The following is a 27,220-nucleotide window of genomic DNA, read 5'->3' as shown; positions in this document are numbered from 1 at the left end:
CGCGGCGCCAGGCCTAGGCCCTGCCAGTCATCGCCGGAGCGGTAGTGCAACCCGTGCGTCTCCGCGACCGCGTCCTCGTCCTCCCCATCCGCTTGCCCGCCCGGCCGCGCCATGGAGGGCTACCATAAACCTGATCAGCAGAAGCTGCAGGCCCTGAAGGATACGGCCAACCGTCTGCGCATAAGCTCCATCCAGGCCACCACGGCGGCCGGCTCGGGGTGAGTGCCAGACGCGTGGCGGGGGAGGGCGCCGTTCCGAAGGCCGCGGTAACTGTGGGCGCGCCAGCTCCGTGTCGCGCTGCACTAAGCCTCCTCGAGGGAGGCGGCCGGGTCGCGGTCAGGTAGCAGAGGCGCGCGCCTTGCAGGGCCCGGGCCGGAGGCGCCTCCCGCCGCGGCGCGCGCTCTCTGGCCGGCTTCCATCCGGTGGGCCGCGGCTCCCGCTGCGTCTCGGGCCCGCCCTGCCCCTCGCCGGGCGCCTGCTCCCTTGCTGCTCCGCGGCGCGCGGACTGCGCTTGGGAATCCGGAGCCGAGAGGGCCACTATTGTTGCACTGTGGCCGAGAGCCCGGCCCTGTGCCATGCGCTCTGCACGCGCGGCCCTCTGTGGGCGGCACCGCCAACGTTCCACCTTGCGGATGGGGAAACCGAGGCTCCGAGTTTGAGTCAGTTGCTCAAGGTGACACACGGCGAGGGCTGCAATTGAAATGCAAGCTGCCCTACGCGAGAGCGTCTGTTTTAACCCTTCATTTTGCAGGTTGAGTGGGGCCGGGCCCTCTGTCCGCCTCACGACCTCTCCCCTTCGCCTCTTCACGTTCCTGCCACCCTTGCTTTTGGGTCTGATTCTGGAGCAGGGGTCTGCTGAGATGCAGAGTGGGGAGGAAGTGGCCGTGTGGATGCAGAACCTCGGCACGCGGCGTGCAGGGGAGGTCTAAGACGTGACCTGCGGGCTGGAGGCGGGAGGAATGGGAGCGGGGATTTGGAAGGCTGAGAGAACCGAGGATAGAGGACAAGGTCCCAGGGCATGGCCAGCCGCCAGGGGCAGGGGCGGGAGGCCCATCCCCCAACATCCTTTCCCGCCAGGCTTTCTGGCTGAGAAGGTGCTGAAAGGCTGCTGCTGACCCCAGGGAGCCGCCTCCGAAGGTAGCAGGGACATAATGACAGGGCGCTGTGCTGCTGGAGGCAGTCGGTGAGGTCCGTTGAGAGGGTGGGCCAGTGAGTTAGTTACTCCACAGGCTTTCTCACTCTGTAAAATGGGAACAGTGGTAGCTCCCACTGAAACTGGGTGGTTTCAGGGATTCCAGCACCTCCCTTGGGGCCTGGCATGAGGCTGCAGAGACTGCCCTGTGCTGGATTGATGAAGTGATCTTGAGGGTTGGGTAGGGGTGATTTTCCAGGAATCTCTCCAATCAAGCTGTGTGTTTAGAACAACCCCAAAATTCTGGCTTCTGGCCAGTGTCATACAGGGTACATTAATAAGTAAATCTCTTCTGACTTTCAGGATGGGTACTCACTTTTTATGCCTTCAAGACCTCCAGTTCTCAGAAGGGATTAGACCTCCCCTGGCGGGCAGCTTCTCCTGCCCCCCCCCCCCCCCCCCCCCCCCATGCATGCTTTAGAGCTGTTATTTCTATCGGGTTTATGTCAGACTTGCCCATTCTGTGTGACGTCCCTTGCCTAGGCAAGGATTTGCCTTACTCGCAGTGCCTCTCCCCTGCCAGACACCTTGCAGTGCCCCTCCCCTGCCTGACACACAGTAGGTCCGCACACCTTGTGTTGCTTGCTGGGTACTACTAGATCTCCTTCCCTTGACCATTTCAATGGGGTCATTCACCCTGCAGGGCCTTATTGATCCCTACTGTGTGCTAGGACCTGTCTAGCCAGGCTCTTGGGGATCTAGCTGCAGAGACAGCAGTTACCCGACTAAGTGGTGTTACATATCTGAGCATCTTGCAAGGCTAGATATGACCTGCAGACAATTGCAGGGTCCTGCCCCCAAATGGGTATCCCTGGCATGACACAAAGCATCCTTTATTGCTAATGTTGTCTCATGCGTTTTGAGAATAACCGTATGAGATAGATGCTGTTACCTGCACACTTTACAGATGAAGAAACTGAGTTTAGGGTGTTAAGTGAGCTGCCCAAGCTGCTCATTGGTGGCTAGCTATTCTGTGCTCCCAGTGAGGGGCTAGGGTTGATAGGAAGACTCACGGGGCTGGCAGGGAGTGCCAGGCTGGAGAACGGAAGTTGGGGAAAGGAGAAGGCCAGATGCAGTAATGGCAGGTATCAGTCAAGTCAGTCTGAAGGCACTTGGAGAAATGAAGTAACATTATAATGGAAGGGGCCTCCCAGGGGGAACTTGGAAAAGGGAAGACCAGGTGCAGTGATGGCAGATGTCACTCAGTCTGAAAGCATTTTGAGAGAAATAAGATAACATTACAGCTGTTGGGGGTGGGATCAGTGGCTCTCCTGGGTCTCTGTTACGTGGTTAAAAACCTACAGGAAGAAGATACAGTGTGTGGCCCTGAGAGACACTCAAGTTTACATTGTAATGCCTTTTGGAGAAACTCACTGATCTCAAAAAGTGTCCAGTTGCCAAAAGGAAAAAAAGAGCATAGAAGACATGATTCCTGTGTTGTTTGTGAGTGTGTAAAGACGCAGGAGAGACTTAGAGAAAACTTCTTTTTCAGAAGGAAGTAACACTGCTACACAACCCCTGTCACGAGGGGTGTTCGAGGGTGTGTGCTGAGCTCTGTGTGTGCACAAAAGATGGCAACAGAGGACTCTGGATGTTCACCTTGAGGCCCTACCCACTCCCCACAGGGAGTGAGGCCCTGGCCCAGTCTGGGCAGCAGCCACAGCCAAAGTGACCATCCCTTCGGGACACCCCTTTTCTGGGGAGCTTACGCCCTGGGGGAGAAACAGTGCTTGGGCCAGATCTTTTCATGGCCCCCCACAGGGGCTGCGCTCACACGTTCTGGGTTCAGGAGGGTTCTGGATTCTCAGGAGCTTTCCCATTCCTCTGCCATCGCTGACCCCATGTCAGCTCCCCAGGCCCCAGGGAGTAAGGACACTGGCCTCTGTGTCAGAGGCGCTGAGGGACAGAGCCTCACAGAGGGCTCTTTGTGGAGGCAGCTTCAACAATGGCCAGGCTTCTCCGGGGTCCTATCCCTGCACATGCTGAGGGAACTGTGGCAGGGAGCCAGCTCATCTAGGCCTTAAAAAAGTGAAACCTGGTGGCCTTGTCAGAAGTGGCCTGGCTGCTGAGGCTGGTGATGAAGATTTTGTAGCTCTCATTGACCGGGGCTCTGGGCTGTGGCATTATCCAAATAGTGCTGAGTGCTGTTGGAGGACACCTTTAGAATTAGGCCTGAAGTGTGGGGTGGGGGGAGAGGGGGCATGATTTGTGCCTGTAGCGAGTCCCTTGGGTTCTGACCCACAGTGTTGGGAAGGATACCTGGGAATATAATGTCTGGCCAGACCTGGCTGGTGAGCAGAAGATGACAGGAACCTAACCCAGGCCCTGTTCTGAGCATCTGCAGCGTCCGACTTCAGCTCAGGTCATAATCTCCCAGTTTGTGAGTTCGAGCCCCATGTCCGGCTCAGAGCCTGGAGCCTGCTTCAGATTCTGTGTTTCAGTCTCTCTCTGCCCCTCTGCCACTTGTGCTCCGTCTCTCTCTGTCTCTCAAAAATAAATAAAAATGTAAAAAAAAAGAAAGAAAGGCCCTTCCCATCCCAGGGAAGTTTCCCCATCTTGAAAGGAGAAGTCCTTAGGTGGTTTTCAAACTAGATCCCTCACGAGTAGCCTGGGGGAACGGACTGAGCAAGCTCTGGGGTCCTGCCATCTGCTGTTATGAGCTCCACTTTCTGGTAGTCCCTGTAACTTTGAAGTGACAGGAAGGACATACCCAGCTTTGGCATTCGAGGATGCTTTGGCTGAGTGCTCAGAGGGCCCCTTCATGGCCTAGGCCCTTTTGAGTCTCTGGCCCCATGTATGCCCTGTCTCTCTGGGCAGAAAGCTGCTGCCTGGGCCTCCTTTTCCTTGGGGGCTGATTTCCACCCTATCCTGATGCTGACTGAGGCAAGAGCACACACAGCCCATTGAGATTTCCCCAGCAGCAGCATTTCCCAACTCAGTGTGAAAACACCAGCCTAGAGTGACTCAGTTCTTCGCCTGAGTGACCTTGGAACTCAGCAGTGCTGGTGGTCAGTGTTTCTTGAAACCAAGAACCAGCTTAAGGTCTGACTGAGACGTTCCATGGTTTCCCGTCAGCTCTGAACGCATTGTGGCCCCTGTCACAGCCCTGGTCCCTGGGCTTTACTTCCTTAGGCAGCTCTGTGGTCACTAGAGCCTGGGTCACAGCATCTGGAACTTCCACAGCTGTTTGCCCCGGATGCCTGGAGTGCCCTGAGGGTGGGGGCCTGCCCGGAGGTCTCTGTGCTCTTGCACTGACCAGTAAGGCAGAGTCTGCTCAGGCTGTTTGTGGGGGTCTAGGTGAATGACTCCAGCGGCAGGTGGGCCCGGCTGGCTGGGCCTGCACGGTTTGGGCTTCTTGTTCAGAAGTTGCACTTGTGGCCTGAATGGATCTCTGAGGGCTGTACGACGGGACAGGGAAACGCGGACATTCGAGAACTTCCTCCACTGGGGGCTCCCCACCCCTTTTCCTCCTTTGAAAAACAAATCTGGGGGCACCTGGGTGGCTCAGTTGGTTAAGTGTCCGACTTCCATTCTGGTCACGGTCTCACGGTTGGTGAGTTCGAGCCCCACAGCAGGCTCTGCGCTGACAGTGAGGAGCCTGCTTGGTACTCTCTCTGCCCCCACCCCCACCTCCTCTCTGCCCCTCCCCTGTTCACTGTCTCTCTCAAAATAAATAAATAAACTTAAAAACAATCTGCGACAGCTCTATTGGGTATTATATGCAAATCATAACATTTTAAGTGTATAGGCCATGGCTTTTAGTAAACTTAGTAAATTAACCGTGATTGATCATAAGTTTTAGGACACTTCATCATTCCTAAAAGGCCCCTCTTGCTCATTTGCACACACTCCCAGCTCCCAGGCGACCACTAATCTAGTTTCTGTAAATTTAATTCTTCTGGGCATTTCATATCCGTGGAATCATACATAATGAAATCTTTAGGGTCTGGTTTTTTTCACTTAGCATAATGTCTGGAAGGTCCTGCATATTGTAGCATGTGGCTGCAGCACTTAGTTATTTTTGTTGCTGAATATTCTATTGTGCGGGGATATACCACATTTTATCTGTTTAGCAGTTTCTCTTAGTATTTAAATTTTTTTTTTAACATTTATTTATTATTGAGAGAGAGACAGAGCATGAGTCAGGGAGGAGCAGAGAGAGAGGGAGACACAGAATCCGAAGCAGGCTCCAGGCTCTGAGCTGTCGGCATAGAGCCTGATACGGGGCTCGAACTCACAAACCACAAAATTATGACCTGAGCTGACGTCGGATGTTTAACCAGCTGAGCCACCCAGGCGCCCTGATTTTCTCATAGCATTTGCTTTTGTCCTAGCTCTTCTGTTGGTAGACTCTGTGACCTTGGGCAAGGCACTTCCCTTCTGTGAGCCTTAGTGGTTCCATACTCAAAATGAGGAAGAGGTTAACTTAATCTCTGATATGTTAAGTGCAAATATCGAACAACTGCCATTTTTCTGTGCACTGTGCCCAGCTCTTTACACATACACTACCTCATTCCGTGAGGTTCTGTTACTATCTCCATGTTTACCGAGGCTTAGAGAGGTCACATCCTTAGAGGCTGAGGGCCAGATACACCATTTATTCATTTGTGCATTGTGTGCCAGGAGCTGTTCAGGCCTGAGGATACGACAGTGAAAAGGCTCAAAGTCCCTGCCTGCCTGGAGCTTGTGTTGCAGTAGGATAGACAGGCAGAAAATAGGCATGTGATGTCAGGTGGTGGCAAGTGTCAATGCGGGGAAGAAGAGGTCTTTTTATTTAATTTATTTATTTGTCTATTTATTTCTTTAGAGAGAAAGAGAGAGAAAGAAAGAATCTTAAGCAGGCTCCATGCTCAGCACGGAGCCCAACGCAGGGCTCGATCTCTTGACCATGAGATCATGAGCCGAAAATCAAAAGTTGGACGCTTAACAGACTGAGCCACTCAGCCGGCCAGAAGAGGTATTTTTAGATAATGTGGTCAGGTAGGGCTTCTCAGAGGAGGTGGCATGGGATAAAGCTGGGAAAGTCTGGAGGCAGTCTTTCCAGGCAGGAGCCAGCTAGGACCGTCTGGGAACAGAAAGAGGTTAGGACTGCTTTCAAGGTTCACTTCCACCTTGCACCCTGGGATTCCCTCCTGAGTATTTTTGTTTAAATAAATATATGCCTAAACAAGAATATAAATAATGCTGGGGCACTTGGGTGGCTCAGTCAGTTGGGTGTCTGACTCTTGATTTCAGCTCAGGTCATGATCTCAAAGTTCATGACCTGGAACCCCACATTGGGATTCTATCTCCTCTCTCTCTGCTCCTCCCCTCCCCCAAATAAATAAACTTTTTTTTAAAGATATATAAATAATGCACATGTTATAAATAATACACTGTATGCACCTACCACCAGGCTTAAGAACCTAGGACATTACAGTGCTTTAACATTCCTGGGTGTCCCTCCTCCTCCAGAAAGAGCTACACCCTGAATTTTGCATTTTCAGCCCATTATTTTCCTTATTGTTTTAAAATATTTGTATATCTCTGTAAGTAGGATGGTCTTCTCTGGTCTGCAGATCCTTCTGTAGTGCACTTTGCTCACATGTGGGTGTTGGGTCTGTGTCATTTGCTCATTGTCCCTGTGCTGCAATGTATTCCCTTACCTGAGCATAATATGATGAGTCTATTTTGTTGATGCACACATGGGTGGCCTCCAGGAGTGGCCATTGTAAACGATGCAGGGACAACTCCTGTGTTTCCTAGAGGACACATTTTGCTGGGGGAACGTTCCTACTAGTGGAGTTGCTGGGCCTTAGTGAATGTGCATCTGCAGCTGCTAATTGGTTTCTTTGTAACAATTCGAAGATTACTTGGGTTTTCTATTTCTTCTTGAGTCAGTTTTGATAAGTTATTTTTTTCTTAAACATTTTCCTGTTTTGAAACTTATTTGCATCAGGTTGTTTAGAGTATTGTATCATCTGGTATGCCTGTCCTTCCGCTTCTGACACTGGCCTTCTCTTTTTCTGGATCTTGCCTTATAAGAAGTTTTCTAAATTTGTACTCTTTTGTTAAGAGCTATCTCTTGGCTTTGATTTTTTTTTTTCTTATTGTATATTTGCTTCCTGTTTCATGAATTTCTATTTTTTATTATCTTTCTACTGTCTGAGCTCACTCCATTTTTCTAACCTTCTAAGTTGTTTCTTGACTATGGGTTTTCAACACTTGTGATTTTTACTTTCTTCATTGGGTACTTACTTCCTCTTCACAGTAGATGACTTCCTTTGTACTTTTACACGTTGGGGTCTCCCTTGGTGAGGCTGTTTGGCATCCCTGGTTTGTTCTTTTGCTGAGAAGCCTTGTGACTCCTTGTGATTTGGCCCAGCTTGAGTATGCGTGGAGAAGCGTCATTTTTATGGAGACTCGAAGCCATATTGATAATGGAGAGTAGCCTAGTCAGAGGGGTGAGGGACCTTCTCTGCACTTTTCCTGCAGAGAAACTGGTGAAGATATGGAGTGCATGCTAAAGGGAAGAGGGGGAACACCTGGAAGAATGTGTCTTCTGCTAAGTGGGACCATTGAGACACTTATCAAGCCTTACTCTAAGCAGCCAGTGCCCCCTTCATAGGTTGAACAAATCGAGACTGAGAGTGGACCGTTTACTTTGGACAAACTTGTAGTCCCCATGCGTCACAGGGAGTAGGATGTAGAGTACCCTACAGCCCCCCACCCGTCTCTAGCCAGTCCCGCCCCCCACCCGTCTCTAGCCAGTTTGTATCCATGCGTGTGTCACAACACCAGGGGTGGGGCCTCCACCCCCAGAAGTCTGCCCCCAGGCAGGCGGGGGTTGCTGGGAAAACTCAGGCTCTGAAGCCACAGACTCCATACACTTTGGTCCCTGAAGTCCCTGTAGTAGGTTGAGCTTACAAGTAACCATCTCCTGTGTGCTCAGCACTCTATAGTTTACAGCCACATCTCAATCTTTGGCTTGTTTCTTTCCTCCTGCCTGCCGCATGGTCAGCAAGGCGTCATGGTCCCAGCCAGCACGTGAAGAGTTGGAGTAGCACTGAGAGGTTTGGCATCAGGTCCTCCAGCAGATGGTGTGGCCAGTGGTGACAGATGCATTATGTTACCAGGCCTCCCGGCACCCACCCCGCCTCCCACCACAGCATCCCCATTTACAAGTGAAGGACCTGAGCCTTGGGGAGGTGAAGCACTTGTTCTTTCTTTACTCTGTGGGTACCAGGCCAGCAGTGAGGCTGGGATGCAGGCTTTGGAGGGAATAACACTGTAGGCTCACTCACCATGGACCTAGCAAGGAAGGGTTAAAATCAACACTCTTCAGCTTCTGGTGTGTCTTCACAGCTGACCTTCTGCCTCCCTCCGCGTCTCCTCTGCCCAGGCCTGGGCATGAAGCCCCTGTGGGGAATGTCACCTGGGTTCACATGGTGGGCGGGGCGGGTTGAGCTGTTGCACCTGCCTTCCTTCCTTCTTCTCTGAGAGGTTGGCCCACTCTCCACCCGCCTCCTTCCCCAACTTCTCATCATGGGGTCATAACTTCCGAAACATGGGGTCCTCAGAGACTGGGCCACCCTGGGAGGCTCGGGAGGCCTGACATCAGCCTAACTGGTATTGATGGGGATATCCTCCAGCTGAAGGTCAGCACAGGAATGAGGGAGCGGGGTTCCTGCCGGCAGAGCAAGGTTTCCTATTTACATCTCCTCACCTCCCTCTTTCAGGCCTAGTGTCTTTTCCCCATGACCAGGAGTTCATAGAGATGGCTAAGTATAAGATGATTGTGTGCCGGGAATGTGGTACTAAACCAGCATGGGCAGTTCTGGGTTTCTCTACTAATGTGTCTGCGCTGGGAGTGACTCACCCCCTAACCCAGTGGGGGGAGCAGACTGGCAGGGGAGGAGGGAGGTGCGCGTGAACTCCAGATGTTGCATGCCCCCTTGGGTTTGGCATTGGGCATGTTTCCACGTGGACCTCCGAGCAGCATCAGAGGGCTATGCTAAGCTGCATGGAGTGGGTGGCTGGGAGGCACTGGGCTCTGAGGCTAACATATTGACAAAACTGTGGACAAGGGAGGCTTCTTCAGGACCAGCCAGGAATTATAGCATGTCCCCCAGTCTCTAGCCCCAGTGCTGGGCTAATTGTGTGGGGCCCAAAGAGACCTGAACAACTCTCAGCTAAGGTAGAACCTTTGCACTTTCTGTTGTTAACACAGGTTGTTATTTGTTTTCTCAAGTAACTGTATTTCATAGAGCAAGAGGCTAAAGAAAGGGGAGACCCCTTGACCCCACCACTCCAGGGCCGGAAGGGCAGTCTCTTGTGTCAGCGCCCCCTGCAACCCTTGTCATAGAAAGGGTTTTCATTTTTTCATGATCTTAGCCTTTGTGGAAGATGAGATTATATGTTTTGCCTTTTAAATTCTGCACAAAGGCTTGGCTTTTAATGGCTATACCAGCTTTTAAAATGCCCGTTGAAAAGCTTCCAGGTAACCAGTGATGTCTCGGAGAGCCCGAAGCCCCACTTTTCCGACTGCTGACCCCATGGACTGAGGCTGCTGGGAGATTTGTATTCATTCTATGAGCCTTACTACCTCACCCCCCTGCCCATGGCCTGAGAGAGCCAGCACGCTTGGCAGCCTGGGAGGGCAGGGTATCCCTCACAAGTGGGCACCGTCCTGAGCAGTGCCTCCGGGATATAGCTCACGGGTCGGACATAAAGGGGTCACTGCTTCCCGGTTGCTGAGCTCTCCCAACTGCTGTTAGGAGCCGTGAGGTAAGAACTAGGCTCTACTTTCCAGCCTCGACACTGCCTTGCACCGGGTCTGTTCTGGGCCCAGTCTCCAGGGCCCCTTCTTTCTTATTCTAGTCTGGCCCCAGAAATATTCAGTTGCTGTGTCTCTGGGGATCTGGACTCTTGGGCCCCAGGAGGGTGAGACCCCGTGCCACCAATACAGCATCCTTGAGACCCCGTGCAGCCCTCCCAGGAATAGGAGCACGTGGCTCTGATTAGCCAGGCCTGTGACTCCTTAGCACATGCACCCCCCAGGACCCCATATGTGGGCCTGAGGTGAGTGCTGTAGGTCAGAGGCCCAGGGCCATGATGCATGCGTCTGTCTCTCTCCTGGCCCACAGCCACCCCACGTCATGCTGCAGTGCCGCGGAGATCATGGCTGTCCTCTTTTTCCACACCATGCGCTACAAGCCCCTGGACCCCCGGAACCCTCACAACGACCGCTTTATACTCTCCAAGGTAGGAGCCCAGCCTGCCAGCCTTCTCCTGGGCCAGGTGTCTCACGGGCCCTGGAATGGTGAGAAGGTGCCAGCAGCGAGTGATCTCCAAGGAGACCTACCCCCTAGTGTAAGCCTGGCCCTGGCCCACCCTCTCCACCCACGCTCCTCGTCCACCGGCTCGGCCCAGCCTGTCTCTTGGTGTCTTTGTCTGTGCTGACCCAGCTGGCACACTAAATCCACGTTAAGAAATAAACAGCTGTTGATAGGGGACCGTGAGAATGATCTGCCAGGTGTTCTCCCCTGTTTCGTGTCAACAGGTAGGACTCAAGTCCATGTCTGGGGTACAGCTTTGTGGCTTTGTGCACACATCTTTCTGTGCTGGGCCAGCACTCCAGGGCCACTGTGTGCTCCCTGAGGAGTGGCGCACCACAGCAGGGTTTGGGATGAGCCGCCCTGTCCTGCCACTCACTCATGAGAATCACAGCCACAAACTATTCCACAGACCCCTGAAATCCACCTGTACCCAGCTCTGGCCCTGTGGCCTCTGGGCTCCCAGGGCAGGCATGAGAGCTTAGAAGGCTGTCCAAGTCTGCTCACATGCCAGAAACCAGGGATTAGGGCTGCCGGCTGTCTGCTGGGGATTTGGCATCGACCGGCCCCACAGCTGTGCTCCCCCTGCACCTGTCCCGGAGCCCACTCGGCCTTGGCTGTGGGAGCTTTGAGCTGGAGTGGGATGAAGGGGGAATGTGGCCTTCACTTGCTACTGCCCTGGAAGGGCCAGCGGGATCGGCCAGGCCCCGCTTTCAGTGTGTGGCAGGAACAGCCCCCAAGTCTCAGCTCCCCAGCTGATGCCCCCTCCACCGTTGATCCCCTGGCAGGGCCACGCGGCTCCCATCCTGTATGCTGTATGGGCTGAGGCCGGCTTCCTGCCTGAGGAGGAGCTGCTGAACCTGAGGAAGATCACCTCTGACTTGGACGGGCACCCTGTTCCGGTAAGCAGCCCCCACCTCGAGCAGCACAGGCCTCTGTCTCCACTTCCTATTTTTCAAGGGCTGTGGGAAAAGGGGGCAGGGTGCTCACCGAGAAACCGATGGTGTGGAAAGGGGGAAGAGGGCGTTGAGGTGAAGACGGAAGGATGTAGTGGGGGTTTCCAGGGCACAGTCTTCACCCCAAGCTGGTCCTTAAAGACAAGCAAGGCGTTTTGAGGCCCCAGCCCAAGGATCAGCTGCAGAGACGACCTCTCCTCAGGCACCACACATCCAGCCTCCTTGCCCCACTGGGCTTCCCTGGCTGTGCAGACAGGTCCACCGGGAAGTCAGTGAGGGTGTCACAGTAGGATGCTGGTGACACCCCAGGGAAGGGTCCCAGCTTACTCCTTGAGGTGCTGGCTCCTGCGAATGTTCGGAATTTGTGGGTCACCATGAAAACTCACCCCTGCCCCTCCCACCGAGCCGGGCACACACAAGGGTCAAATGTTTCATCAGTCTTGTCATAGACTCCTCCCGGACACTGTGTAGTAAGGTGGGTGATGTGGGAGCCTGAGGTCACACAGCAACCTTGTGGGCAGGGCTGGCACAGTTACCGTTACAGGAGAGTGAGAGGTCACACCCTGGGTGGAGGCTGCCTGCCCTGCACCTGGATCAGCGGTGGGGGAGGGCGGGCCCAAGACCGGGTTCTGGGAGGGTAGTTGGGAAATGCTATTGCCTGCTGTTTCCCCTGTGAGTAACTGTGGCTCTCTGCTATGACAGAAACAAGCTTTCACCGATGTGGCCACTGGCTCCCTGGGCCAGGGCCTTGGGGCCGCTTGTGGGATGGCCTACACGGGCAAATACTTCGACAAAGCCAGGTAACACTCGCACTCCCCAAATGCTACCCTCAGTAGTTTTGGGAGGGGTCCTCAGTGGCCCGCCTTACCGTTGCACCCAGGTACCTCCTCTTGGGGTGGGGAATAGAAGCTGAGTAACCATGCATGCGGGACCATGACCGGCCCCATTTCTAGATGAGGAAATAGGCTCATAGGAGCAGAGACATGCCCAGTGTCCCTTCCTAGTGACGGCAGGGCCAGGAGTACACCGAGAGTCATTGGGCTGGTAAATTCCTGTGGCATTCCCCAAGACCAGCATCTGGACCCTGAAGTCTCAGAAGGCCCCACCCCTCCGGTGTCTGGCCACATGCCCAGGCTCGAGCCACATGCCTTCGTCGTGGGGAAGGAGATTATGTGTTCTGCAGGGTTCTGGGCATCCCTGAGCCCCACCTGTCAGCCAAAGAAGAAACAAACACTGGGGAGATTGACCTGCAGAGGGTGGGCAGAGAGGTTTGCCCCTCCAGCCCAGGGACGTGTGGAGGAGAACCCCCTTGCGCCAGATCTCAGTCACAAGGCTATGTAGTGTGGCCAGATTGGGCCTGCAGACCGGTGTCTTTATTGGTAGGAGGGGAGAAGTGTTGGCTGCGTCAGATGGTTCCTTCATTCCTTTATTGACTGGGACCCTGTGCGGTGCTTTCTAGGGTTTCACCTTGATAAGCCCCCTGTGGGCTGGGTGGTGACATGACTACACTTACCCCTCTCACAGATGGGAAAACTGAGGTAAAATACTTTCCTAGTGGTGGCGGCAGGATTTGCACCCAGGACCAGCATCCAGAGTGTATTAAGAGGCCCCAGGCTGCTCTGAGGAGCCCGAGGGAAGCAGATTCTGGGAGCCCGTGAGTAGGATTCCTGGAGGAGTCCCTTCCCCAGTGCCCTGCAGTCCACTGGCAGGACAAGGACCACAGCCAGGGCAGTCAAGAGGGTATGGTGGTCACTGTGGATCCAGTGAAGAGAAGGGCTACAGAGAGCCTCATAGGATGTGACACTATGTGCAGGGGAAGGGGCTCCTGAGACCACTCTCCAGGAGGTGAGCTGAGGCTGGGGGCTTTCAGACCCTCTTGGGGCCAAGCTCAGCTCCACCAGAAGTGATTCACCATGAGGTGAAAGGCACAAAGAATGGGATGTATGTTTAAGAGTATTTTATTTGGCCCAGAACCAGAGATGTGAGTTAATTATTCCCTACAGATGCTTGAAATAATTCCCTGTGAAGGGTCATTTCCTGACCCTAACATAATGGAACAAGCCAGTGTAGGGAGAAGGGGTTTAGCTGGGTTCTCAGCAGCCAGGGCTGGCTAAGGCTCAGGCCCTTAGACTGTACCTTGTCGGGAGCGGGCGGGGATGTCAAGGGAATTACCTGGCTCCGGGAGGTAGCGGCAGCGGCCTGATCGAATAGATCTGGCCTCGGGTCACGTCTCTCCTGTCATTCAACCAAGAAACATACGTCAAGTTGGCTCACTTTCATTTCTCTTTTAAATAATTTTGTTTGAGTTGTCGAGTACAGTTACAGCTCATGTGAAAAATATGGAACAGCATTAAAAAGAAATGAACCATTTTCCTAGTCTCAGCTACCTCCCATTTGAATCTCATTTAATGTACCATATTTCCTCTATGTTATTGAGAGAAGAAACTTAGAAATTTGTAATCTTAGTATGTATACAATTTTACATTCTGCTTTTTAGAAAAATCTAAGCATCGTGAATATTTCTCCCTTAACTGTCAAGAGCTAGTTTTTTGCTTTTTTTTTTTTAATGTTTATATTATTTTTGAGAGACAGAGAGACAGAACACAAGCGGGGAAGAGGCAGAGGGAAAGGAGACACAGAATCCAAAGTGGGCTCCAGGCTCTGAGCTGTCAGCGCAGAGCCTGACGCAGGGCTCGAACCCACAAGCCATGAGATCATGACCTGAGCCGAAGTCGGATGCTTAACCAACTGAGCCACCCAGGCGCCCTGAGAGCTAGTTTTAATGATTGCGTAGTGTTCTCTTTTATGGATATAAACCTGTTAGGCAGTCCTGTTGGACATTTGAGGTGCTCTTCAGATAACTTCTGCAGCAAAGGTAGGCCTCTCTTTAGGGTTCCTTCTCTTCAGGGTAGTTCATGACCGTGGGCATTTGCAGCCCCCTCTCCAAATCTAGCAACTTCAGTACAGAGCCTCAGGGTTAGCCCCAGCTTCCGTGGGGCCCCTTTCCTGCTCATGGGCTGCCAAGTGTCTCCTCAGGATCTTAGCACGCCCTCCTGATCTGAGCCTGAGGCTATGCTCCACCCTTGGCCCCAGTGTGACTTCCCTAGAAGTGGGCTTGGCCTTGGGAAGGCAGCCAGTGTGCTTCCGTGCAGTCTCCTGGGGAAGTCAGGTTCCCTACCAGTCTCCATCAGGCTCCTCACTTTCTGGAGCTTCTGTACCAGATGCAACCCCTGCAGCATCTCTGGGCCCCCTTGCAGCCTGCAGAGGGGACAGGAGACCAGCGTGGGGACAGAACACAGCTTCAGACAGGCCTCTTCGAGTGTGGGCCCTGAAACTCCTGCTCTTGGCCCAGGACCCAGCGGCCTGGCCTGCTGGAGGCCACAGAAGGGAAGGCACAGGCAGAGGGAGGATGCTGGAGCCCTCCCTGACCTGGCGGCCTGCAGAAGTGCTGAGTCATGCTGACAGCACACCCCGGCTGTCCCTGCCTCTTTTCCAGCTCCCCTGCCTTGGCCTGGAAGTCGGAGGCCCTGAAGCTAGAACAGTTCAACTGCGGCCCACTCCAGGGCTTGCCTGCTGCAGCAGCAGGCAGCTGTGTCCCCTCTGAGCCTCACTCCCTGGGGCCACACAGCTGGACCCCAGGCCAGGAAAGGGAAGGATCTCCATGTCCTGTCACTGCTTCCTCTGTGTGTGTTCCTAGACAGCAAGGAATGAACAGTGTGGGCTAAGGTCCCCAGCTGCGTGATCTTTAGACAAGACCCTCGATTTTTGAGCCTGTTTTCTTGTCCGTGTGATTTGGGAACAGCAAGTACGCTTACCTCAAGGACAGGGCTACTCAGTACAGGGAACCCCTAGGTGCCACACACAGGCCCGTGGATGATGAGGTCATTGGATCTAACGCCTGTGGCCGCTGTCCCTCAGCCACCTCCGTCCCCCCACATCTCAGAGTCTCTGAACTGGTGTCCCTTCCTCTAGCCTCATCCCCTTGGCTCCACCCTCCCTGGGATCTAAGGAAGGCTCTGTTCACTAGGTAACTTGCCCCCAAGTTCAGTGCTCTTTTTATCAGGTAGCACTGCCTTTGAAGCCATCATGATTGCCTTGTGGACTCAGGACAAGGCCCCCAGGACAGAGAAAGGGCTGGGCCTAGCGTGAGTCTTGGGGTGAGAAGCAGCCTTGGAGCCTCAGGGAGAGCCCATCCTAGGATGCACTGTTCCCACCGTGATCCCGGTCCTCAGATGCCCCTGTTAGTGACCCTTCTCTCACCTGACAAATTGCCCTGGGATGCTCCTGGTGCCATGTCTCGGCCTCCCCATCCTGCCCCTGGGATCGAGTCCCCAGGGCTCCCCAACAATACTAGTTGGAGAGGTGGAGAGAAGTAGACCCACCCCATGCAGGTGTCTCAAGTCCCGTGCCCCCAGTGAGAGTAACCCCACCAACTGTTCATTTACTCAGCAGAGCCCTGGGTGTGGCCCCAGCTGGGCAGCAGGGACCTGACGGATGGCACTGTCGGATGTCTTGTGCGGCTGCTGTGCCCTTCTCTGGGGACAGCTCTCCAGGAGGGATGGGCTGGGAGCACGGGGCCCCGGATGAGGGGTTAGCCTCTGACCCACTTCCTTTCTGCAGCTACCGCGTCTACTGCATGATGGGAGACGGGGAGCTGTCGGAGGGCTCTGTGTGGGAGGCCATGGCCTTCGCCAGCATCTACAAGCTGGACAACCTGATTGCCATTCTTGACATCAACCGCCTGGGCCAGAGCGACCCCACCCCGCTGCAGCACCAGGTGGACGTCTACCAGAAGCGTTGCGAGGCCTTTGGGTAAGTACAGGGAGGGCTGTGGCCTGAGCACGCTCACGGCAAAGGAGCCATCCCAGCTGGAAGCTTTTCAGGTTCAGGGGCTGAGTCAGCTGCGAGCCAAGCCCCATCTAAAGAAGGTGTCTGTTTTTCAGCGTTCGACTCAAAATTTCAGACTTAAACTAGCAACCCAGGCCTCCAGCTGGAGTTGTGGGCTGAGGCCCACTGTGAGTGAGTTCCTTTATTGGCGAGGCTGTGGGACATGATAGTTCTCGAGGGGTTTGAGCATCCGTCCGGTGGCTACTACCTGTGCGTGGCCCTAGCCAGCCTGAAGGGCAGAAGCAGGCCCCCTCTCCTGGTGAAGTGGGAAACACGGGGTTTTCAGATTTCCTCAAGGGGCCATGAATGGTTGGGAATTTGGGGTCACGTACTCCCAAGCAGGGAGGTCATCTGGTGGGTGTTAGCCAAGGGGGGCTCTCACCTCAGTGTCCCTCCCCTGACCCAAATAAAAGCTGTGCTTGGTTGAGGCTCTAGGGAACCCAGGCCCCCGCACTCATCCTCTGCTGAGGAGGCCCTGGGCTGGGGCTGTGCACGGTTCCAGGGGCCAAGGGCCTCCAGGGCCGCTCTTGTAGAGGAGTCTACCTGGCAGAGGTCAAAGGTGGGATTGCAGTCTGTGGTTACATAGCAGCCACAGGTTGTTCTCTCTGGTGACTGACCTGACAGAGGAGGACACTGGGCCACCGGTGTCTCTAGAGCCTCCCCAGGCTGTGTTGGCTGGGGACTTGCAGCATAACCCTGGCAGTGTCCCTGGGTCTGTGTCCATAACCTGTGTCCACAAGTCCTGGTTGTGTCAACAACTTGCATTGTGAACTTGGGCAGGCAGGCTTGTTCCATCCTCGGTGCCTCAGTTCATGTGTCTATAAAATGGAGGAAACAGAGTGCCTGGGTGGCTCAGTCGGTTAAGCGTCTGACTTCAGCTCAGGTCATGATCTCGTGATCTGTGAGTTGGAGCCATGCGTCGGGCTCTGTGCTGACAGCTCAGAGCCTGGAGCTGTTTCAGATTCTGTGTCCCCACCTCTCTCTGCCTCCCCCCTGCCCCATCTCTCAGAAATAATAAACACTAAAAAAAAACATCTTTACATTAAAAAAAAAAAATGGGGGAAACAACAGTACCCAGCCCAAGGGATTGTGGTGAGGCTGCAGTGGGTTCATATGTGTGGTGCTCGGTGAGTGCCCACAGAGTGAACACTCAGGACACGTTAGCTGCTATCTTATTGCTACTAATTTTGTTGCTGTTGATTGCTACTGGAGTCCCAGAAAGGAGGGCCTAAGAGAGAAAGTTCAGCCTGTCCAGGCTCCTTCCCTTCTATCTTTGTCAGCCTGGCTCACTTTGTGTTTCCAGCACCACATCCAGCATTTATGGAGTGATGAGATGTGTTCCCTGAATAAAAGGCCAACAGCAGACACATTCCAGACCCAGTGCATTGTCCCCAATGCAGCTTTCAGGAAATGAGTAGATTTCAGGGAAACCAGTAGATCAGAAATGAAAGAGAAAATAAATGGACCAAGCTTTGCAATACTTAGGAAAGAGAAAGAAAATCTATTCAGAGGCAAATAAGAGGAAGTAAAAGAATATGTACAAAGGAGAAAGAAAAAGAGAAAATGAAACCAAAAGTGGAAAAGAAAGTCCAAAGTCTTTTTTTTTTCTTTTTTTAATGTTTACTTTTGAGAAAGAGCAAGTGGAGGAGGGGCAGAGAGAGAAAAGGAGACAATCGGTAGCAGGCCCCTGGAGGTTGGTGCAGAGCCTGATGTGGAGCTCGAACTCCCTAACCACGAGGTCATGACCTGAGCTGAAATCAAGGGTTGGATGCCCAATCGACTGAGCCACCCAGGCGCCCCTGACACTCTTCAGTGTTTCCCAGCCTATGGCTGTGCAGCAGAGTGAGGGCAGCCCCTCGGGGGGTGGGCCCCGTCCCTCACTGCTCACTCTCCTTCCTCTGTCCCCAGCTGGCACACTGTCATCGTGGATGGACACAGTGTGGAGGAGCTGTGCAAGGCCTTTGGCCAGGCCAAGCACCAGCCGACGGCCATCATCGCTAAGACCTTCAAGGGCCGGGGGATCTCAGGTCTGTCTGCACACCCTGCCTCGCTCACCCCACCCCTGGGACCAGGCCCTGTGGCCAGCGGAGGCAGTAGGGCTTTCCACAGGTGGGGGTGGTCTCTGAGGTCCTGTGTCTGGGGTAGTACTGACCCTTTGCCACCTTACACCGCATGCACCTGTCTGGGGAAGGGGAGGCAGGCGATGCTGTGCTCTGAGAAGTGACTCAGTGGTCAGCGTGGCTGAGCCAGGATTGAAGCCCAGGTTGGGCAGGAGGAGAGGAGGGCCTGCAGGAGGACTCACGAGTGACACAGTCCCCCACACCTTTCCTGGTTGTCATTTGCACGGCATCCTTGGCAGCTCTCGCCGTCTGCCCTGAGTGGAAGGGCTGGCACAGAGGGTCCAGAGAACCTGGGAAGACCGGGTAAAGTGCGTCCAGAGTCCTGTATGAGCAGAGGGCCTAGAAGGGTCTGGAAGATGTTCCTGGCTGGGCCTGAGAGCATGATGCAGGTGTAAGCCTCCTCCCCAGCACTCAGGCTCCTGGGGCTCCAGACCCCTCGGGCTGAGGCAGCCCTGGCCCATGGTAGACATGGGAAAACATGGCTAGAAGTGGTCAGGGAACTTGCCCAGGGACATGGGGCGTAACTGTAGACCTCGGGCCAGCTTCCCTGTGCCACGCACTGTGGCAGCCCACCTGCCCACGTGGACTCAGGAAATGAGGACAAGTAGTGCTGTGTGGGAGAAGGTGCGTGGGTCTGGAGCCTTCTGGTAGAGGGTGGACATCAAGGAGAAGACCCCTGGGTATCCTCCCCACCCCAGTGCTGCTGCCTGGCACTGATGCCTCAGGTGTTACCATCAAGTGGGATCTGGAAACCGCAAAGCTTCTGGGGCAGCGGTGGTCTGTGGGGGTGCTGCATGCTATGTGGGAGGGTCAGTCCTTGGCTCTGCCTGGGCCGCAGTGACCTCAGAGGAGGGGGCTCTTAAGCCTTGCTGGTCCTCACACAGCAAGGCAGCATGGTGAGGAACGCGCCTGGGTGCCATTCTGCTGCATACCAGTGTGTTGGGTGACCTTGACCGTGCTCCCTCTGCTCTGGGCCTCAGCTTTGCCTCTCTCATGGGCAGCATTCCTCCTGACCAACCCATTCAACAAACTGAGTAGGTTTCTACAACAGATCCCTCCCTGCAGGTAGGGAGGCAGTACAGCGGCCCATGCATGCTCCCCTCCCCCATTGGCTGTGGGCTCCTGGAGAACTGCCGGCTACTTGGTGGGCACCAGGCATGTGGACTCCTGGTCACCACGACCCTCTTTTCCTGACCCCCGTAGCTCCCAGTACAGGGCTCTGCCTCACTGGGGCAGCATCCTTCCTGCCCTGTATTTTCCCCTCCATGGAGGCCTTCTGGCCTGCCCTCAACTGGTGGAGCAGTTTCCTGGCCCTCGGGAACTACTGTCTTACTGGGCCCTCTGCCCTCCTCTGTTGCACCCACAGGCATAGAGGACAAGGAGGCTTGGCACGGGAAGCCCCTCCCCAAAAACATGGCCGATCAGATTGTCCAGGAAATCTGCAGCCAGATCCAGAGCACAAAGAAGATCCTTGTGACTCCCCCACAAGAGGATGCCCCCTTAGTGGACATCACCAACATCCGCATGCCCAGCCCACCCAGCTACAAAGTTGGCGACAAGGTACAGAGTTGGGCCTTGCTTTTCTGGCCTGGCTGGCGTGGTCGTTGTTCTCTGGTTTCCAGAGCCTGGGGCAGAGATGTGTCTCTGGGAGGCTCAGAAAGGGAGAGAAGAGGGATTTGCTGGTGAGGAGGAACCCTGAGGTGTTGGTCCTGCCATCTCCTCCGTGCGGACTGCCAGCTCTGGAACTATTTACCTGCACAGGCTCAGAGAGGACAAGAGACTTGCCCAGTCACACAGCAACCTACTGGCAGTGCTGGGATCAAAGCCCACAGCACCTGAGTGTCTCTCCATCCCTGGCCCTTCACCCTGAGTCCCTAGGTCTGAGCTCAGGACTCTTTCCCCCCCCCCCCACCCCCCACCCTCTGGTGTGTGGCCTAGCAGAGCCTCAGCAGGCCTATCCTGCTCCAGGGCCCTCCCCTGTGTGAACCATTACCAGGCTTTATGACTCCCAGGCCCTCTGTGTATTCCTGTGTGGAGTGGGGTAGATTCATGGACCTCTGTCACAGGAGTGGGGGGATCTGTTAGAACATCTGCAGCTTGGAGGGCTCACAGCTGGGCTCAGGACAAGAGGCTGCAGGCACTTCCAAGACCTGTAGAAGTTCTCATTGGCAACCTTACAGAACTTAAATTTCCATGGGACTGGGTGTTGCCGGGCCTCCTTTTTCTGCCCCTATTGTTCTCCTTTTCCTCCCTAAAAGCTGCAGCCCCTCCGCTGAGGCCAAGCCAGGCTTCAGGCCATCCCGGTGCTCAGAGCCCTCATGCTCTATCCCCCACAGATAGCTACCCGCAAGGCCTATGGACAGGCCCTGGCAAAGCTGGGCCGCGTCAACGACCGCATCATCGCCCTGGATGGGGATACCAAGAATTCCACCTTCTCAGAGATCTTCAAAAAGGAGCACCCAGACCGATTCATTGAGTGCTACATTGCTGAGCAGAACATGGTGGGTGCTGGGGTAGGCAGGCGGGCACAGGGCCAGCCACAGCCTTGGGGCTGAGGTCCTCCTGTTCCCCTGGGGCAGCTATGTTGGCAGTGTTAGGTGCCTGCTGGAGGCCATCCCAGGGAGACCACAGGAACCGCCAGGACCTGGCATTGACCTCGAGTACTATAGTGGCAAGGGAGAGGGATGTGCCCGTGATCGTCGGGTGCACATATCCCAGATGAGGGTACAGACAGGAGCTGAGTGAGGCTGAGATCGCACGCAGGAAATGCGGTGTTGAAGCCACGCGTGCTGGTGAAAGGTGTGCGAGGCCTGTCTCTTGGGGTAAAGGGCCTTCCAGGTGGTAGGACAGGCACAGTCACAGGCTGGAACCTAATGGGTCCAACAGCCCTGGTCCTCTGGCCAAACTGCCCAGCCTGGCCTACAAGCCCCCAGCGACTGGGAGCTTCCTCTGTCTGAAGGCCGTCTGGCCCTACCCTATCCAAAATTCTTTCTCCCGCTGAAGTTCTGTCTCTGAGGCTTCTAGTCTGGGCAGCTGGAGGGTCCAGACCAAACTGGCAGGGTGTGTGGGCTGGCGTGGGCCCAGGGGCTGGGGAAGGAGGACTCACATCAGGAGGCAGCCAGTTTGGAACCACTGCCTGCATTCGGTGCTTCTAAGCAGGGATTTGGGTCTGGAACTTCCTCAGGCATAAAGAGGGTTGGGGAGGACTGGTGTCTGTAGAGGGCTGGGGGTTGGCCAGGAAGATGGGGCCTGGGGTTTTGCAGAACCCCAGGAAAGAACATCTGTGTCCAAGTTTATTAGCCTACCCTCTGCAAGGTCTTGCTTATTTGCTAGAAAAAAAATCCCCAGGAAAGTAATTTTAAGAGAATTTTTGACATGGCTATTCCAAGTCAAAGGAGTTTGATGTTCAGAGACAGACTGTGGAATCCGTGGGTACCCAGGGATCTCTTGCATGGGGAGAAGGGAATTCACTTACTAGGATGACTGAATCCTCCGACCCTCAAGAGGGGTGAGATGTTCTGGGCTCTCCGGCCACCCTCTCCCCCCTCTTTGGGGCCGACACTGACCACCCCCCTACCTGCTTCCCAGGTGAGTGTCGCCGTGGGCTGTGCCACACGCAACCGGACAGTGCCCTTCTGCAGCGCTTTCGGGGCCTTCTTCACACGGGCCTTCGACCAGATTCGCATGGCGGCCATCTCGGAGAGCAACATCAATTTCTGTGGCTCCCACTGTGGTGTGTCCATCGGTGAGTTGAACGGGACCAGGACGCTTGCACCTGTAACTTCCCCAGACTTTCAGATCAGGAGGTTGGGGATACAGGATTCCATTCCATGAGTGGGGGGCTTATTTCAGTTGTATCCTTTCCCACACCCCAGGGGAAGACGGGCCCTCTCAGATGGCTCTGGAAGATCTGGCCATGTTTCGGTCAATCCCCACTGCAACCGTCTTTTACCCAAGTGATGGTGTGTCTACGGAAAAGGCAGTGGAATTAGCAGCCAATACAAAGGTTGGTCACATGGCTATTCTTTTTTTTTTTTTTTAAATGTTTGTTTATTTTTGAGAGCAAGTGGGACAGAGGATCTGAAGCGGGCTCCATGCTGACAGCAGAGAGCCTGATGCAGGGCTTAAACCCACAAACCGAACCACGAGATCACGACCTGAGCCAAAGTCAGACACTTAACCGACTGAGCCACCCACAGGGCCTGGTCGGTCACGTGGCTATTCTTGACCAGTATGGGCGGGTTGGTGTCAGCATGCCAGCCAAGAGCTGGTCTGGTCATTGACTGCCCCACAGTGGTGTCTCCTGAGCTTGCCACTGGTGTTTGTAGTTTGTAGAGGTTAGATCAGGAAAAACAAAATACACATGCCCCTTCCTGCCGCATAGCAGACATTGCTAACCCAGCCCTGTACTCTCCCCACTGAGAATCTGCAGCTCCTGCACCATCGGGCCGTTGACGCCTGTCTGCTCCGCCAAGCTGGGCTCTCCAACACCGAAAGAATGGGCTGAGTAATATGGTTTGGACCAAGAGCCACAATGCGTAGACTGGGGTGCCCCCATGGGTCCCCTTCCTCTGCCAGATGCCTTCTGAGGGAAAGCCCGACTTAGAGACCAGCCTACCTGAAAGAACAGCCATTTTCTGTCTGGGGCCTGGGGCTGGCCAAGCTGCTGGGCTGCTCTCGCTCAGGAGGAGTGTCTGGAGACGTCCACCCTGTTGAGGAATGACAGTCCCTTTTCCTACTGGAGGGGCAGCCAGCATGAGGTGGCTTGTCACACACCCATGGGGGGACAGCATGGTGGAGATTTGCAAATGAGGAAGGCTGGCCTTTCTAGAAGGAATCCACTCCCTGAGGTTGGCCGCGCCGCCTCCTATAATCCTTTGTCATTCTGCTCTGTTCCAGGGTATCTGCTTCATCCGGACCAGTCGCCCAGAAAACGCCATCATCTATAACAGCAATGAGGATTTCCAAATCAAACAAGCCAAGGTCAGTGCCATACATGGCCCTGGTGAGATCCCCAAAGCATGCCCGAAGCCAGGGCTCATCCCAGGCCACCAATCCCTGAGCCTCATTGGCATCCATGTCCTCCCCAGGTGGTCCTGAAGAGCAAGGATGACCAGGTGACTGTGATTGGGGCCGGGGTGACCCTGCACGAGGCCTTGGCTGCTGCCGACCTACTGAAGAAAGGTGAGCAGGGAGGGACCCAGCACGTCCCAGATCGGGTGCTGATGGTGTACTAGGTCTTGGGGGTGAGAATGAGTCTCCTCGAATTAAATGGTAGTGATAAAAGCCACCTTTTGAGCACTTGTGACTATGTGGCCAGCATGATGCTAAATGCTGGGGCTGCAGTGGCCATAGGCCCAGGGCCACGGGGCCGGACTTGAGGTGCCTCAGCACGGTGGTCAGAGCAGAGGTCTAGAGCCTGCCAATAGGCCTGAATCGCCACTTAGTGGGGGCACTGGTTATTAAGCATCACCATGCCTCAGTTTCCCCACCCATAAAATAGAGATACTGTTTCCCTCCCGGTGGGGCTGTCCTGAGGATTTAATAAATGTGACCTAGCATTGTTATCACTGCAGGCTCACAGATGTTAGCTACTGATACAGTAGGGGAATTAGCCCCCACCCACACCGCAGAATCGCAACAGACGCCTCGTCGTAGCTGTGCTGAGCAGGAAGGAGAAGGCAGACATGGGTGTCCTTAGGAAAATGACCTCAGATGTGGGTAGGAACTGATAAGCAGAGAGGCCCAGGCAGAAGGAACAGTGTGTACAGAGCTCCAAGTTGCTGGAGAGAAGCCAGGGGCAGCCCAGCCCTGTCAGGGATGGAGACCCAGGGGGAAGACTTGAAGCAGGCACGGGACAGTCAGACTTGTCCTTCTGAGGCCATTCTGCTGGGTCCCCGCCTGACCTGGCACCTGGGCCTGCAGCCACCGCACCCCGTGAGCCCTGGCCCTGTCTCGCGTCAGACACCTGGAGCTGTCCTCTGGCTTTCCCTGTATCTTCAAAGGCACCTGGGAGGATGAAGCAAAACTGTGCAGGTCCCTGCCGTGCCACTCCACACTCTTTGGTGGTGCAAAGGCTGAGATCTCCTGACCCAGGATACGAGGGAAGAGAGGGGCGCTTCTGTTCCCCGAGACCAGATGCTCCTAAACCAGGGAGTGCGGGATGCCAGAGGATGTGGGCATCACAGATCAGCAGAGATAGAGGGCAAGCCACTGAGGGTTGGCAAACACTAGCCAGGTGGAGGGAACAGAGGGACGGAGGATGCAGGCCTGTAACTGTGCAGCGACTCTTCAGACACCTCTGCCTGCCCCCACCTATCAGAGGACACACCCACAGCATCCAGCACATTCTGCTCAAACCGCGCCCTTGTGTTTTCTCCCCTCACAGAGAAGATCAACATTCGTGTGTTGGACCCCTTCACCATCAAGCCCCTGGACAGGAATCTCATTCTCAGCAGCGCCCGAGCTACCAAGGGGAGGATCCTCACCGTGGAGGACCATTACTACGAAGGTGACGAGCCCGAGCTAGAGAGGCAGGGGCAGACGGGTCAGGGGAGGGCCAGGGCCACAGGACCACAGTCAGAGGGCTGGACGTCTCTCCATCCCCCGCCCCAGGAAACCCAGAGCCGTCCTGCGGAGCAGCTAGTACTTGGCCTCTTAACGGGCCCCAGGCTTGGCCAGGGACCCAGCAAACGCAGCTGCTGGCATGGCTCCTTGGAGCCCCTGCCTCCCAGGGAGCCCGTGAGGATCTTGACCTTGCCTCTAAGAGTAGAAAAGGTGGCCTGTGTCCCTGACATAGTTGGGCATTAAGGCTGTTGTACAGGATCGCACTGGGAAAGCAACACAGAATCTCTGTCTTGTACGGTCCTGTGCACAGCAGCCCCTCACTAGCACACTCCATGTGTCCTCCAGGACAGGCTTCACGCCAGGGGAAGAGATGGACCTAGTCTCTGGGGTCAAGTCCAGATGCTCATTCGTTTATAACCGCTGCCCAGAGGATGGTGTTAAAAATGATACAGAGGCTGCATTTGGGCCTATGACAAAACATAAGTATCGTGAGTGATTGGTGATGTCTGCTCTGGCCGCAGGCCCGGAGGAAGGTGTATGTGTGCGGTCTCTGTCATCCTTGGGTAAAGGAATAAACTCAGATTAGCAGAGGGCCGGGGAGGAGGTGCCCACTGCTCACCCTGAGGCCCACATCACCTGACTCACCTCCTTTCCTTTACCCAGGTGGCATAGGTGAGGCAGTGTCCTCCGCCTTAGTGGGTGAGCCTGGCATCACTGTCTCCCGCCTCGCCGTTGGCGAGGTACCAAGAAGTGGGAAGCCAGCTGAGCTGCTGAAGATGTTTGGCATCGACAGGGATGCCATTGCACAAGCTGTGAGGGACCTTGTCGCCAAGGCCTAGTAAGGGTAAAGTGTGCAAAGGGTTCTACACATTCCCGAGATTCTGGCAAAGGTGCTCAAAGATGTAGTGAGAGGATAATAAATTTATGTTTTGAGAAAAAATGAATTATCCCTGAAGTGTTTATTTGACGTGAATGCAGCCAGTGCTGGTAGAGGGCGAGGGAAGGCATCTGGGTCTTGGTCAGTCACCTCCCCTGGGCCCAGCATCTGCCCTCAACCGCCAGAACTGCTCCTGCCCCCAGACACTGCCAGACAATATTAAACTGCAGCCTGCCTTCCAGCCCAGAGGCCACAACGCAATCTCACCTCACCCTCAGCCAGCGGCCCCGTGGAGGTGAGGGAGCCTCCTCCTAGTCTGGAGGGCCCCTCAGGGCCGCCTCACCTTCCTCACAGCCCTGTAGTCAGAGGTCTCCCTGGGTAGGGAGGTGCATTTGTTTATTGTCCCAGCTCCTCAGGTCCTCTTAACCAGTAGCCTCAGAGAAGCAGAGAGAAACAGGGCAGCCCCTCTCCTGGGGAAGGTGACCCCCTCAGGTTGGCATCAGAGCGGCAGGTGGTGAGGCAAACGAGGAGGCCCAGCTGCGACCCGGCACCACAGACCAGAAGTTCTCAATCCCGTGTGCAGAGTTTATGAAGATGCAGGTTCCCAGGCCTTGCCTCTGGAGCCTGGGATTCCATGTGACAGCGGGTCCAGGAGCTTCTGTTTTCACGCTTAATGGGCTCCGCAGACCTGTGTGCCAGGCCTGCCCCACTGCTGGTTCTCTCATCCTGTGACCAGAGGATTAGTTCTCCCCCTACCAGCCTGAGCTCAGCTGGGGGGCGAGGGGGGAGCAGGCACTACAGAAGGCCCACATGTGGGGGCCGTGGGAAGCAGTCTAGACCTCTCTTACTGCATGGGAAAGGGAGGTGGGGGGAGGATAACTGTCAGCCACAGCACTGGGTCCTGACACAAGTGTGATTGCCCCTTTTTGTATAATCCAAGATAAAAACAGCAAAACCATAGAACAAAAACCAAGGTCTGCAGGCAGCAGCCCCGAGACTGAGAGCTGCGGTAGGTGTGCCACCTGGTGGCCATGCCTGGTACCGCGATGCCTTAGAAGCACGAGGAAATCCAGACAGAGCTGGAGGTGGGTGTGCCATCTCGTGGCCATGCCTGGTACTACCTGGCCATGCCAGGACAGACTCCTGCCTGGTACCAATGAAAGGCCCTCCCGGCCCAGCTGGCAAAGAGGGGAAGCTGGAGATCACATTTCTTCACACCACACAGTCATGCACGTGACATGGCTACGGGGGGTGTATGGGGTCATTTACAGTCCCCAAGCTGCTCAAAGGAGGCTGCAACTTGCGAG

General features: G+C 54.9%; 1 protein-coding gene across 2 annotated transcripts; it reads left to right on the top strand.

Annotated features, from left to right (window-relative positions):
• Positions 1-25,976, top strand: TKT (transketolase). 2 transcript variants are annotated; one of them, XM_042929670.1, is made up of 15 exons: positions 7,938-8,379; positions 8,911-8,956; positions 10,318-10,435; positions 11,295-11,408; positions 12,165-12,262; positions 16,083-16,274; positions 18,258-18,376; positions 19,836-20,029; positions 20,806-20,970; positions 22,058-22,214; positions 22,345-22,475; positions 23,369-23,452; positions 23,560-23,653; positions 24,858-24,980; positions 25,700-25,976. In XM_042929670.1, the coding sequence occupies exons 1-15, from the start codon at positions 8,298-8,300 to the stop codon at positions 25,873-25,875; spliced, it is 1,893 nt and encodes a 630-aa protein (XP_042785604.1). In that variant the 5' UTR covers positions 7,938-8,297; the 3' UTR covers positions 25,876-25,976. The 2 variants fall into 2 exon arrangements, with proteins under 2 accessions (XP_042785603.1, XP_042785604.1); XM_042929669.1 differs by lacking the exons at positions 7,938-8,379; positions 8,911-8,956 and adding an exon at positions 1-218.
• Positions 25,977-27,220: the final 1,244 nt, after the last annotated feature.

Source organism: Panthera leo, chromosome A2 (assembly GCF_018350215.1).
Source record: "Panthera leo isolate Ple1 chromosome A2, P.leo_Ple1_pat1.1, whole genome shotgun sequence".
NCBI lineage: Eukaryota > Metazoa > Chordata > Mammalia > Carnivora > Felidae > Panthera > Panthera leo.
This window is presented reverse-complemented; position numbering and strand designations above follow the sequence as displayed.